This window comes from Drosophila suzukii, chromosome 3, assembly GCF_043229965.1.
Source record: "Drosophila suzukii chromosome 3, CBGP_Dsuzu_IsoJpt1.0, whole genome shotgun sequence".
NCBI lineage: Eukaryota > Metazoa > Arthropoda > Insecta > Diptera > Drosophilidae > Drosophila > Drosophila suzukii.
In genome coordinates, this window is record NC_092082.1 from 74272620 (window position 1) to 74287164 (window position 14545).

A 14545-nucleotide genomic window follows, 5' to 3' on the forward strand; every position below is an offset into this window, starting at 1 on the left:
ACGAAACGGAAATTACAGAGATCGTTGCGATAGGGAGCGTATGGTGTTAAAGATATTTAAAGTTGAGTTGTACTCTCATATTTCTTGGTAATAAAATTCTAAAGAATTTAGTTTTTCTGATATTAAACCCATATTTTCCATGAATGGTATACCCCATATAAAACCATTTCCAACTGCAATTTAGTTCGATTCCTAACCATTTCCTTTATGAGTTTTAGAGGAGTACGCTTCATTGATTTCGCCCAGCTTTTGACAGTTGAATGCATTTTTGATGCTCATTTTCTGAGTGGGATATGGGGCGCGATATGAGATGGTATACATTATGTGCACATGTATCTGGAGTTTGGGACACCGGATGAATAGCGTGAGTGTGTTGCACGTGTCACTAGCCCAGCAGGCGGTACATGGATGTGCAAAATCAGGAGAATATTTCACACTTGCTCGACTCCTGGCTGACCCAAAGCGATTCGATGGTGCCACAACCCGAACCGAATTCACGCAATTTCGAATTGACTAATCCAAAAAGCATTCCTGACACTTGCCTGGGTTGCCTTCGTTACTAATGACTTGGCACTTTTAGCAGGACGGCAGCAGCGGCAGCAAAATCAGTAACAGCAGGCAACCTGTGTGCCACGCCCTTGGCTGTCAGGCATTTGTCATATTTCTGTCAAATAAGCGCTTTTAATATTGATAGCTGCCGCCTGCCACTGTCAACAGGATGTTGGCTTCAGCGCGTTTTGCAGTTGAAGAAGTGGAGGACTCAAGCTCCAGCTTCGGATACTCCCCATTCCCATCCCCCAGGAACCCAGGAACCCAGGAATATCAGCTCAGTGCAGCTCGGAACGCAATCAGGCGTTTTATGTGAGCAGCTTAATGTGAATTTATTGCATTTCAGCCAGTTGCCACCCGCTTCCTGCTCTTCGCCCTTACATAATGAGTCTCCATTTATTTCCTTTTCATCTTTTTATGTTTTTTTTCCTCCATCCTCCTCTTGAAGTAAAATCAATAAGTATGCAAACGTCTCTCGGTGAGCTGCCAAATTTTGATTATGAGGGTTAACGATTTAACATTTCAAGGGGTCAGCGTAATGATGAGGATTTATAGATGCCTTTTTGACTTAACTGTAGCGCCATTTGTTTTTCTGGAACCAAACTAACAAATAAAGACAACAGGGGAAAAAAAATATGCTAAATTATGGAACATTAAAAACATTTACTTGAGACTGAAAGTTGAGGTTTTATTTTTAAGGCAAAGTTTGTTCAAGCCACCTGCGCGTTTTTTCTTGCCAGTATCTTTTTTTTGACCACCCGCTGAGTTTGAATACCAAAAAAATGATATAAATTTATTTATACTGCGCCCGAGCTTTTCGCTCTGGGGCATTTGACTTTCGCGAGTGTGTGTTTCTTTTCGGTTTTGCAAAAAATGCAAAATGCCAAAAGGTCATCAGCTTTTGGGCCCAGCATGAAGCATTTTCTTCGCTGGGAGAGCACAAAAATTATGATTGCAACATTTCTGGCTGCGGAGGGGCAATGGGCTTGGGAGATCATTATTAGAAGGCCGCATAGTGGGGTTTTATTATATTCAGTTATGGCCCTTGGTTATGGGTTATAAAACTAGAGTAACAACATCAATCGGTGGCCATGATACCACTTCAATTGAAGGCAATTAAGGGGTGAGCCTAGGGCCATAAAACAGCGAGATAGTGCAGTTTTACATGGCAAGTCAAAGTCGTTAGGGGCTTTTGATTGGGTAATATAGAGATAATTGTCCGAAGAGTTTTCATGGAATTTTTTTAAAAATCTAAAAATAGTTATTAGGCTCTTTGCCTCAATTGGTTTAATCGAAAAACTAGATCACTAATATAAACCAATCATAATCCATAAACTCTCAAAGCTGAATTGGTCTTATTAATGACAAACTGTAATTTAGATAGAGAATGCAGTCAATTAATAAGGCTTTAATTGAAATGCTAAATCTGTTTTCATCAACGAATAAAAACATAAATATATATTTATTAGTAAAGCTCAACTAAGTAAACCATGAAAATCAAAGCTATCTATTGCAGCTATCCTGATTTATATTTTAATTAAAATACACATTTAAACAGAAAATTAATAAAATGAACATGTTCTGCTTTGAGTTGGCAATACATAAAAATAAATAATTTTGTTTGCTATTAAGCCTCAATCAATAGGTATTTAGGTCCCATCTCCTTGGAGATTTCGGCTGCAATTCGAGATTCATTTATTGCAGTCGGGCCCACCTCTCACGAGTCAATTGCTGCTTAATTGCCAGCCAAGACTTCTTGCATTTCGACCTGTCCCATTGGATCGTGTCCGAGCAATCAATTCCTTAAAGTTTACACAACAATTGCGGTTTAATTAGAGTCATGCATACTACATTATAAATGCCAAAGCCAGACATGTGTGTGAATCTGAATCCGAATCTGGTTTTGCCCAGAGACAGGGACAGTTTCCAATATTTATTGCTGGGTGTGGCTAACAGCCCCCTCTTCTCAGCCCACCTGGCATTAAAAAGGGGCTAGTCTAAGTCTAAGGTTTGAAATTCGTAATTAATTTATTGAATGCGTTCGCCTGCTTTCGGTTTCATGTGAATGTGTGTTTTAGCCCGGAGGTTGTAAAATTTTAATGTCCACTTCATTATCTCGACTTGAAAATCTAATTACCAAAAGTGACTGCAGTCAGGTCGTTCGGCCCAGTTCCGTTCCCTTTTCGGGACATTCTTGAAGTGCCCAATATATACCTATATATATATTATATATATGTGTGACAGGGAATCGTTTTGGCTTCTTTTTTTTCCTGCAGCAGCTGACGCCACACAAGAGTCAACAATTTTCTGGGCTCAATTAAAGAGTCGAACTGAAACCGAAACTTGGCTGGCTGCCGACTTGGCCGGGCCTTTATTATCTTGATGAGCGGCCAAACTATTTTACGAGCTCAACAACAAGTTAATTAGCCGTTGGTATTAATGCCCCCAGTGGCGGCAGTTGCTTGAAACAAAAATTTTATGTTGTCAAATGGATTTTGGCCTCTTCGTTCGTTCCACTTCCTATCATTAATGAAGACGCCCTGGTCCGTTGGCAATTTATTTGCTTTTCCTCTCTCTACTGGATATTTTTGTATAATTTTTTATTGCCCACTGACTCTTCGGGGACTATGCAAAAATTGTATAAATACAAAGATATATATATATATAGAGATGAGAATTCCAGTGTTTGCTCAGCTAATGATTATAATTAGATTGCCTCGCAAAGTGCGTGGTCTTGGCCATCCCATCTTAATTGTCATTAAGTCAAAGTCGTGGACCGGCGAGCGTGTGAACATTTTGTTTATGCCATTTCCGTTGCGCACCTGCAGAAACAAATCCGAAATAAAAATCCAACAAAAATAAATGATAAATGAAATCAACAAAAATTTGCTTCGCCTGGCTGTGCAAATAATTTTTAATTAAATGGCAATTGCGCATACGCCGCGTGTCCCCGCGAGATGTTAGATAGATAAATCGCCAGACAGCCAAGTGCCAGCTGACACAGCTGTTGGCGACGTGTTGCAATTGCTGTCGCTGTTGCCGCTTTGCAACTGCAACACAAAACTGAACAATCCCAATTGTAATTTGCTTGGCCGTTTATTGAGCCGCAATTTGATTTGCCCGGCAACACCTCTCACAATTGTCTTAAGCTAAGGCCAAGAGTCAAACACGATCCCAATGACAGCGTTTAAATGATCAGAAAAAAACAATTCAGAAAGACAGACAGACAAATTAAACTGGCCGAGGAGACCCTAAAAAACAAAACGAGAAAATCTGAGAAAAATCGTTTTTGTATAAAATGCGTTACGACAACACGCCCACACAATATCAATTTGTTGTTGACTGAAGACAACAACTGCAACAAGTCCGGCCAAACAATTTATTCGATGATGTTGCATTAAATTGTTGTTCAGTTCGGTTCGGTTTAGTTTTCTTTTATATTATTTTTTTCATCTCCACCCGCTGTGAACTGCGTGGGCGGAAGATACGAAATTAAACAGAAACAAAAAAAGGAAAAACCAAAACAAAAGCAAAACAAATCGAGCCCCCGACAAACTTTGACCCCAAAAAAAAAATATGCAAAGCCAATAGGTCGGAAGTGAAAGGGTTTGGGTTTGGGTTTGGGTTTGGGTCTCATAGGGACCAGAAGCGTTGGCATTTAAGTTGATGTCGGGGTTTATAATAAAATTTAATATATTATGATTGATTTATTGGAAAAGTTTGCCATGGAGTTACTTAACAAAAGGCTGGCAATATAAATTATATGAAAATAGGCTTAATTGTAAGCTTTAAAGGAAAGAAAATTGATAAAAAACTTTGGCACTCACTTTACCAAACTCAAAGGAATAATTAACAATCAATTAAAGCCATAAAAACCATTAACATGTCATTGCCAATAATTCTAAATGAATTTCCCAATCAATCTGCCATCGAACGTGCGCACACTTTAGCAACACATTTTCCATTAAATCATTGAAATAAATAAAAAAAAAAAAAATACTCAAGCTCGTAATTGATTCCATAGACTCTTCAAAATCACTTTCCCAGCAATTTGCGATTGATTTCCGCTTAGCGCAGCAAGTAAAAGTTCAATTCATGACATTTGGTCGACAGTTTTATTGGTGAATAATTGGTCATCATTGAAGTATTTGTACGGAGAACCGAATACCATCGAACCCGTCCATGATTGATCTATTCAATGCCAATGAAAATGAAAATGGAAACAAAGCAGCTGCCACACCAGCCAACAACAGGAAAAACCAAAACAAGTAAAACGACAGGCGACGCAGCCACAAAAGTAAAGAAAAACTAGGGAAGAGCGACTGAAAAAACAAGAAATCAGCTTAGTCATGGGGAAAAGAGGTGGGTGGGTGGTTCTGAATCCGATTCTGGGGAGTGGAACATAAATTATATGATATGTTTGTCCTTAACTCGAAAGGTGTGGGGGTGGTGAGATTGGGCGAGGCCTTCTGGATTATGGGAACGATTATACCGGGTAACTAAAAACGGGATAGGGTATATAGGGTTTCCGATAGTTTGGGATCTATGAAGGGTTATATTTTGGGGATTAATGCATTGTATGGAATTTTATGATATTTTAACTGGAGAAATTTATAAATAATAGTTTTATTATGATATTAGTTCATTGTATCTTTAAATGCGATCGTAGTTTTTAAAATCTTTCTTGTTTTGATAGTTTTTTTTAATGGGAATCTCAAGTTCCTTAGCTTGACATCTTACTATATGCTCCTTTTTTACTTGCGGCTGCTCGCTGACGAGCCAAGCTACCACTAAAATAATCCATTAAAGATAAACTAAAAGCAAACACAGAACTTTAGCGCTAAGCCAGGGGAAACCGCAGGGCGCCCACAACACACCCACTCACACAGCCCATGAATGGATTGATAATCAATCATTTATCAATGAGCGAGGGGGCCAAAAGCGCGGCACACGCCTTTCCAGAAAAGTATCGCCTGTGAGTATAAGCTTTTAGTTTGCGTTTAACGCCTCATGGATTCTCCAAAGCGGAAGCAAGTTTTTGGGTAGGGGTTCCTATTCGAATCTATATATATGGTATGATGGAGTGATATGTGAGCATGAGCAGGAATGCACGCATTATAAGCCCTTTACCTAGATAAGAAGTTCCCAGCCAAAAGATTGTGGGAATTTCCGATTGGGGTTGTGAATTGAAGTGAGGGCGTGCAGTTGAACAAACCGCAGCTGCTGCTACTACTGGATTTAATTAATTTTCTAGCATTCTCCGAGTGTGATTTGAATCTCGGCTGTGCAACGTCATCAACATCAATTGTGGCAATAGCCGCGGGCTCTATTGATTTGTGCGAGATATATTATGGTGGGAAAACCAGATTTTCCGGGGCGGCGGAGAGGGGTTGGCTTCGGTTAGGTTATATCATCTATTTTGCATAGACATATGCGGGCTCACCATATGCGGCCAGCCATTTCAAATTTATGCAATTTTCCGGCCGCTCTCTCTAAATTATTGAAAATAAACGCTTTTCGCGCTGACTACTAAAATTCCACAATTTTTTTCCTTTATCCATTTTTGCAGGAGCCATGCGGAGCAGCGGCGGCGCCAAACAAAATGTGAGGATAAACCAGCGCTGGTGCCTTCTGGGATTATGCTAAAAATGCTCAAAGTGCGATATAAATTTTTATGAGTGTACGCGTTGAATTTTTACGATTGTCTGGGGGCGGGGGAAACAAAGAAAAAATTAGAGAAAATGCTCCAGGGAGGACGATTTAAAACAATACAATAGCTTAAAGTGGCAACGGAAATTGCATGCAAGCAGGAGGCGTGGCACTGAACGCCCCCCGGAGCACGTGACGCGCACACACACTTCAATACGGCGAAACTAATAGACGCCATTTTGTAACAGTAATTGGCAGGGCACACGTAAGCAGCACAGCTCCTTACGTAAAGGAACCACCCCAGAAACTAACCAGGAATCACCCAGAAACCATACACACTCACACCTCATCATCATCGCCATCATCATGGCCGTCAGCAATATTGTCTGCGAGTGGCTAAGAGCTTTGGGCCTGGCCCAATATGCCGAGAGCTTCCTGGACAATGGCTACGACGACCTGGAGATCTGCAAACAGGTCGGTGATCCCGATCTGGACGCCATCGGCGTCGAGAATCCTGCCCATCGACACAAGCTGCTGAAGAGCATACGATCGCTGAGGGAAAAGGGCGCTGCATCCGTCTACTTTATGCTCAACGATCCTAACTCGCTGTCGGGCAGCATGGAGATCCTCTGCGAAACACCACCCAGCAATGAACTGGAGCTCGTCCTGCGGGAGCAGCTGGAAACGGACGGAGTCCGTCTCACAGCGCATCCATACTCAACACCGGTAAGTGTTTTTGATATTTTTACCAAATAAGTTTTTCTGAAAAATGTATGCCGAAAGAGTGGCGGCAGAGCTGAGGCAGGGTTACAAAACCCTAAAAAACCCTAAACCCAAAAGATAGTCCCGTGATTACCATTGGTAGTCATTTAGAATTTTCGCAGATTTCATTGAAGGTTCTAAAATATGTGCGCCGAAAGAGTGGCAGCAGAGTCCCGGTAGATAAAAAAAACTTAGCCCGAAAGATAGGCTTACGGTATAACTCTCGTATACCATTTTTAATGTCATTTAAGCCCCTAAAATTCATTATCACCCTTAACTAAAGTTGAGCCAAACCAAATTCGACTTGAAATACTCGTGCCCAGCATCATTAACATGCCAAATTCGACTCCCCTGGCAGATACAGAATCCGAGGCTAGGGTTTAAATATCTATTAAAAAGTAACCGCCCCTGCCTGTCATAAAACTTTCAATCCAGCATGTTAAAATAACGCCCCGCATACACCCGCTGCAAGCAAAACTTTGTCCCGAGCTTTCTATTACGAAATCCAATTGCAAACAAAACTGAAATTGCACTCGCCCGGTCCCCTTAAACTATGGAATATAACCCCCTGCACTATTTGTGGGTTGGGTTCCGGTTGAACCCAGTGGTTCCATTTACCGCCCACAATAAAAGGGAAGCGAGCGAGCTGGCTGGTGCTGGTGCTCCCTGGCGAAAAACTATTCAATGTCAGTTTACATACTTAAATTAAAATTCTCGACATGCGAAGCAGAATCAAATAATGGAGGAGGGCAAAGGAATACTACTACTGCCAGGGAATGGGAACGGGAACAGGAATCGGAATGGGGATCCCAGGGGCAGTTGCATAGTTGGCAAATGTCAACCCGGTCCGGTCCGGTCCGCACTTGACAGTAAAATGGAGAACATTTAAACAGAGGCAAAGCAGCCAACTCCACCTTCGGTCTTTGGACTAAGGTCTCCGGTCTCCTCTCATCCAGATCCAAGTGCTCAACACCAACTCTCCGCTGACCAGTGGCCGCCTTTTGTATGGGAATGGGGGAAGCTTTTAGCTTTGGCTTCGCAGTGCAGCGAGTATATTGTATAACCCCTTATCCTCGGACTCGAGATTCGAGACTCGAGTGTCATGTTGCTCCATGCCGGTCTCCATTGTTCTCCACTCAGCGAGTGCTTTACTCTTTGTGCCCCTCATCCAAGTACCCTGAATCTCCTGCAATCCCCGAGTCCCTGAATCCCAGAAACTGCAACTCCAACTCCTGGCCAAAGCATCTCCCAGGTAGGCGACATATCATGTGTTACCAAAAAGGCACCGATGGCCCCGAAAATGTTTCATTTTCTGACCAGCAAATCCACAAGGTGCACTGAAAACTAAATATAGTTAGAAAATATTAAACAGATATTCAATAATATAAACGGGTAAACCAAATTTAAAATGACACAAAAATATTTAATGTTGTTTAAATAGTTGTAATAGATATTATTATTATCTGAAAGTCTCCTTGATTTCTCCCAGTGCAAGGGAGCATTTAAAAAATACCTTTAGCCTTCTGGCTTCAGGTTCTGGGTTCTGGTTTTATTGCTGCGAGCCTTTTGCATTTGGGAGCCCCGGCTTGAGTGTAATTAAAATAATGCCAAAGAGCAGACAAGTTGCCGGATAAATGGCAACATTTGATGGACTTCTCTGAAGCTATGGGAAAAAGGCTAAAGATAAAGCGGCAGCCCCGGCGGAAGTTTGATTTATTATGCAAAAATATTTCGCAGCTTTAAGTTATGGCCCCCCCAAAAACGAAGAAATCTTAGAAGACAAGAACCCTTTTCAGCAGAGACGAAGACGAGGAATTTTGCACATCAGTTCAGTGAAATGTGATTTATTTATATGAGGCAGGATTTTGCAAAAGGATGGGGTATTAAGGATGGAATGCCCGCAACGTTGGCGGCACAAATCACGTCATTGAGTTGTTTTCATCAAAAGGGCAGGCATGCAGAGGAGTCGGAGTCTCAGTTTCAGTCCCTCACTCATTCATTCATTCATTCGGTGGGGCAGTCAGCCAGACAGTCAGCCAGTCCACCTCCTTCGCGAGTATTTTTATCCCGAAAACTATCTTTGGGGGCCTGACGACCGACAACCGACAACCGTCGACGTCTTGCAGTTTTGTATCTGCGTATATATCGCTGGCATACAATTTTTATTTATTACTCATTCAGCTGCAAAATTGTTCCTTAATTGCCCATATCAGCTGAGAAATGAAATTTATTACCTGGCGTGTGTATATCGCCAGTGTCCAGCCGACGTCTTCCACTTCGAGTCTCTCCTGTCTGTTTGTATCTTGGCCTGTCTGCCGCATCATTATCAGGCTGAACACAAGCTGAAGTTGGTTGTTGGATTCCCTGGCAGCAGCAGCAGCATCAGCAGCAGGAGGAGAGGCATCGCCAGATATTTTCCCCCAGCTTCATCGACATCATTAGTTTTGTGCGCCGTGCCGACAACGTTTTGTATATTTACTTAATATTGCATTCGGTGCTCTTGGCCGAAGAAGCCATGACCATTTATCTCAGAGTCCGAGGAGCAGCCTTCTGTGATTTCTGATTTCTTATGCCAATTTACTTGGGTATACTGGTCGTTGAGGTTGCTCCACATTGTCGGATGAGCCAGCCATTCAGCCATCTGACCATCCAGCTATCCAACCATCCAGCCATCCTCATCATCCAACATCATCATCATCTTCATCTGAAGCCACCATAGATCAAAAGACAGTTTGCTTTAGTTTTCCCTCCTCGCCGTTGTATAATTTTATTTTATGTGCCTTTAGCCTTGACCAGGTCAAGTTGGTTCGGTTTTGGGGTCGTCTCCTGTATATTCCCTCTGTATTTTATTCTTCCTGACCGACGACCGACGACCGACTGACTTGGCTGACTTGCTTGACTTTAAGTTATTTCTGCACTGGGGCCTTTATTGATTTGTCCTCTTTGATCTTCTGCCTGAGCTGTGGCATGATTTCATTTTTATGAACTTGAGTCTTGAGTTTGGATTGTCTTTTGCCCCTTTCCTTGGCTTTCCATGGATTTTGCGTAGCGTGGCAAGTAATTGCCGCAATTCAATTTGTTCATTTTGCCTACGTGCTGTGTGGCTTTATTATTGTTGATTTAACTCGCCCATTATGGCGGAACTTTTGTAGGAAATTGGTCAGTCGGTCTGGTCTGGTCTGGTCTGGTCTTGCTGCTCATTTACTTTCGATTATGTGCTGCCCCTGAATTGAAATTAATGGGCAAATATAAATCATGTTTGTGGGAATTATGGTTTTGGTTTCATATCTCCAAGAAATGCCATAAATTAAATACCATTGGTTATATCCGTTACTAATTTTCAAGAAAACGTGTAATTCCATAAAAATATTTAAACTCATGCTTGAAAATCTTGAAGCTACTTTTGAATTCAACCCCTAACTCTGTTTACAAGAAGCAAGTTTAGTTTATTGTTGACTTAGCCAAAAGTTACGACCTCCACAAACTTTGACAGATTTCATGTAAATCTCCATTACCCAACCCCTCCCAAAAACCCTTTGGCCAATTAATTTTGGTAAAATCTTTAGCAGCTTGAGTGATTTTTCTTTCATTGGCCCGCATTTTCTTCAATATCTGCATACATCTTGGGCCTGCATTTTCCAGGGGCTAGAATTAAACTTTTGTCATTGCACTAATTAAGACAAAAAGAGGGAATTGTTATGGAGTTTTCCAACCCTCCCCCACGAAGCAGCAACATCAAAGCAGCCAATTTTCCAACTCGAGCTGGAAAAGGGGGAAAATTTGCATAGCTTTCACCGTTCAACTTAATCAAGCATTTAACACCAAAAAGTAAAACTGCGAAACCATTCATTGCTCATAAAAAATTAAAGTCTAATTGTGCGCGGCAGCAAAGGGAAAATGAGGAAATTGGTGAAAATGGTGGGGAGTTGGGAAGTTGGGGTTGGGCCAAAAGGGAAACCATGTCCAGGGCAACATTGTATTTTTTGTTTTGTTTTCCTTTCACACCGCCTGCCATCCGTTTTGGACCCTAAACTGAATGGCAAGCGGGAAAAACCCTCTTCAAAAAATATCCTCTTCGGAACACAGGAGCACAGGAACAGAAACTCAAATTCAGGAGCAACAGGAAGAGGAGTGGGCAACCGAACCGTTTGCTAACGTGCTGCGGCTGCGTGCTTTTTAATTAATTTAATTGCAATTTAATTACGCTTGCTATTTAATTAAACACATTGAACAAGCGAACGCGAACAAGTTGGCCGTTACGTTTCGTTCCAACGTTTGCTCAAGCCCAATTGCATGTAAAGCTCGCTTTTGCTTCACTTTCCGGGGGGGCGGATCCTTGGCCCTCTAAAAATTTGGCAATAGTTTTTCGGTAGCTTCATTAGACCTGAGTGCACAAGTTTAATTGATTTGTTAGCCGGAAGAGGTTGATAAAGAGTTGGCCCTTTAAGTACAGCAGGGTAGTAAAAACATTTTAAATAATTTTATTTGGAGGTTAATTTAACTGAAGGTTATTGTTTAAATTTGTTTGTAAATTGATGGTTTTTTTTGGTAACTTAATTTGTTAGCTTAAAGAAGTTGATAAAGACTTTCCTCTTTCAGTCCACAAGAGTATTTAAATAGGTAAAACACTGTTATTTTATTTGAAGGTTAATTTAACTAAAGGTTATAGGTATTATTTATTTTTATTTATATGGCGGCAAATACCGCAATGCTATTTCCACACATAATTTAGTTTACCAAGTGTAATGGCTTTTTCCACACCATTTTCGAGGTACATTGTTGCATCCTGCTTTCAGCTGTTTGCTCCCCATAGGCCTAGATAATTTGCAGCTCCGTTGATAATTGACGATTAATTTAATAGAATGCCCAAGTTGGGAGTTGTGGCCACTACTCTTTATTTTCCTTTATTTTTTTCCTTCAACTTTCCTGGCTGCCCGTTGTCGGCATGCTCAATTGTGCGAAGTTATTTCGCATTCGCCGCAAAGTGGCACCAAAATGCTGTCGTCGCCTGTCGCCTGCCTGTCGTGGCGGTTGCTGTTTCCTCGGTTTGGTTAGTTCTAAACAACTTGCCACATGCTTCGAAGCTAGAGCTATGGAGCTGTGGATCCATGGACTTGGCCTTACTTGGAGTTTATCTCATATTTCACATGCCGCCGCAATTACTGCGGCTACTTACTGCTGCCGCTGCCGCTGCCATTTGCTCCCAGGCCCCAAACAACTGCAGTGTCAACTTGGCTGGAAAAAGAGTAGGAGCCGCCGTGTCCGCTGGCTTGAAATGTTTCATAAATACTTGAGCAACGCGGCAAACATTTTGCTTATAAATCAAAAAGTGACCACGGCGGTTTCTCTTTCTCCGTTTCTCTCTCTCTCTTTTCCTCGTTGACAGGCGCTTATAAATCTTGTCGCGCACTTCGCGACCGGCTTCCCCCAGTGGACCACGGTGGCCGGTACCAAGAGCCCAGGCATCCAACGTCCACCGCCAGCGAGGACTGGAGGACTTGGACTTGGACGGGTACTTGGCCTGGCCAGTTGGACAGTTGGCCAGTGCAGCCTACGCCAGGGCCACTTGTGCGTTTCATATAACCAATTACAGAAAACAGTAAGAGACAGCGGAAGGTAGGGAAAGAGACAGCTTGGGAAGATGAGGGGACAAGGCGGACTCATCGTGTCCTTTATTCAATTTGTTGCAAAGGCTTGTAGACGTTTACAAGTACAATTGAATTTAAAAATATGAAAAAATGTCTCAATTCCATATTTTATCTGCTTCTAGTATTTATTTTTAAAGGTGCAAACCCTTTATACTAAGCTTTGGTCACACTGCAGACCTAAGTCAAACCATTGCATGAAGGGTTTCATCAAAAACGAACAATTTATTGGATTTGAAAAAGTAATTTCCTTATCGTCCTCCCTTGTCTTCAAATTAAGCTTTGGTAACACTTCAAATTTAAGTGTGACCATAGCATTCACCAAATATACATTATTTCCTCTTTATTTTAGCTATTATCCCCCGTATTAAGTATCTTAAACTGACAATACTCTATACACCCCACCATCATTCTCACTTGTTAGGCTTTAATTTATGTTTTTCCAGAGGAAATATACTCATTGGCAGCAAGAGATCCGGCAGAGCTAAAAAAAATGGGGGGAAATACGATAGCTAAACAAATCGCATTCGAGTTGACATAACTCGCTGTCAATGTGTCGTCTGTATGTCTCATAGTTGCTGCTGCTGCTGCTGATGTTGCTATTGCTACGCTATTGCTGATGTTGCTGCTGTTGTAGCAGCAATTACACATTTCACAATTGTGCCACGCTAATGATGGGAGTCCCACGTCCAAAGCGCCGTTGACAACTGCCTGTAGATTTTTGTGACATTAGCCAATTGTACAATTGCGTGGAGTGAAAGGCGGCCTAGGAGCACAGAGTACCGACTTCATTGCTCCGTCTCCATCTTCTTTGGGTTCGGGATTGGGATTGGGGTGATTGTGCTGTCCAGTTCATTGATATGCCCGTCGCTGCTAAATGTCAATTAATGTCATCAACTTAGTAGTTGGCTTCTCCTCGGTCCTTTGCTTGTATTCCTCGTTTTTTGTTTTTTTTTTGTCGTTTTTATTCCAGCCTTTGAACGTTTTCGCTTTTAATTGGGCGTTCGGCCAGTGAGCAGCCTAGATTTATAGTGGGCGGTTCTATGGGCAGAGTCCACTGCTCTTGACTTCAACCGCTGAATGATTAACCAGCAAGTGAAAGTTGTTTGCCTGACACATTTACTGCCTGGCAAGGCAAGGAGCTGCATTCAAAGGGATTCGGCCTCGTTCCTTTCTATTCCTCCATTTTTCCATCTTTATCCCCTGCTCTAGTTTATGGGCCTGTTTTTGAAGCTGGAGCTAATTAGAGCAGTTCCAGGCTGCATGCATAAATCAAACATTGCACAAGTGCAGCGGAGGTCCAGAGGATGTGGTGGTTGCAGATGCTGCCTTGGATTGCAGTTTTTGTTTGCCGTAATTAACAAGCAGCTGCACCGATTAGAAACGAGTTACCAAAAAAAATACTAGGATGATATTATTGTCACTTGCATAGCGACTGCAAAATACCCGCTGTTTTTAAAGCTACCCAATGAACGTCAAAGTGTGACCATGCTAACAAAGAAAAGGGATTTCAGAAATTGTCTATTTGGTAAGGTATCGACTAATTAAATAATACAAGCTTTTTGTAATGATCTTTCTTTAAATGAATTGTTTCTTATTAACTCATTGACGAGTATTCCATTACACCCAAAAACCTAGGGTACGAATGCAAATTTCAGTGAATTGAAAAGTGTTGCAGCTAGATGATGGTAGATACCCAGCAACTACCTAGGCTTCTTCCCCCAAAAAACCTGGTTGCAAATGTTGTGCAAATAGTCACAGAATTTGGTGCAAACGCAGCTCGAGGCTAAAAGGAGTTGGGGGACTTCAGGGGTTACATAGGAGTGGAGAAATCTCATCCTCCGTTTGGCTCCTCAACTCATGGATTTTTGGGTCGCTTCGGTTTGAGTTTTTGATTTTTGCCTTGGCCATGTTGTCATAATTCTCCTCATGCCGAGATG

At 41.8% G+C, this 14545-nt stretch overlaps 1 protein-coding gene across 4 annotated transcripts in view; it reads left to right on the plus strand.

Moving 5' to 3' along the window:
* SKIP (Shal K[+] channel interacting protein) overlaps nucleotides 1-14545 on the plus strand; it is a 162091-nt gene that overhangs the window by 37434 nt on the left and 110112 nt on the right. For all 4 annotated transcript variants that reach the window (XM_070996795.1, XM_070996793.1, XM_070996792.1 and 1 more), the window contains exon 4: nucleotides 6119-6924. In XM_070996795.1, coding sequence (XP_070852896.1) covers nucleotides 6565-6924 — 360 coding nt within the window. In that variant the 5' untranslated portion in view covers nucleotides 6119-6564. The remainder of the gene's footprint in view (nucleotides 1-6118; nucleotides 6925-14545) is intronic.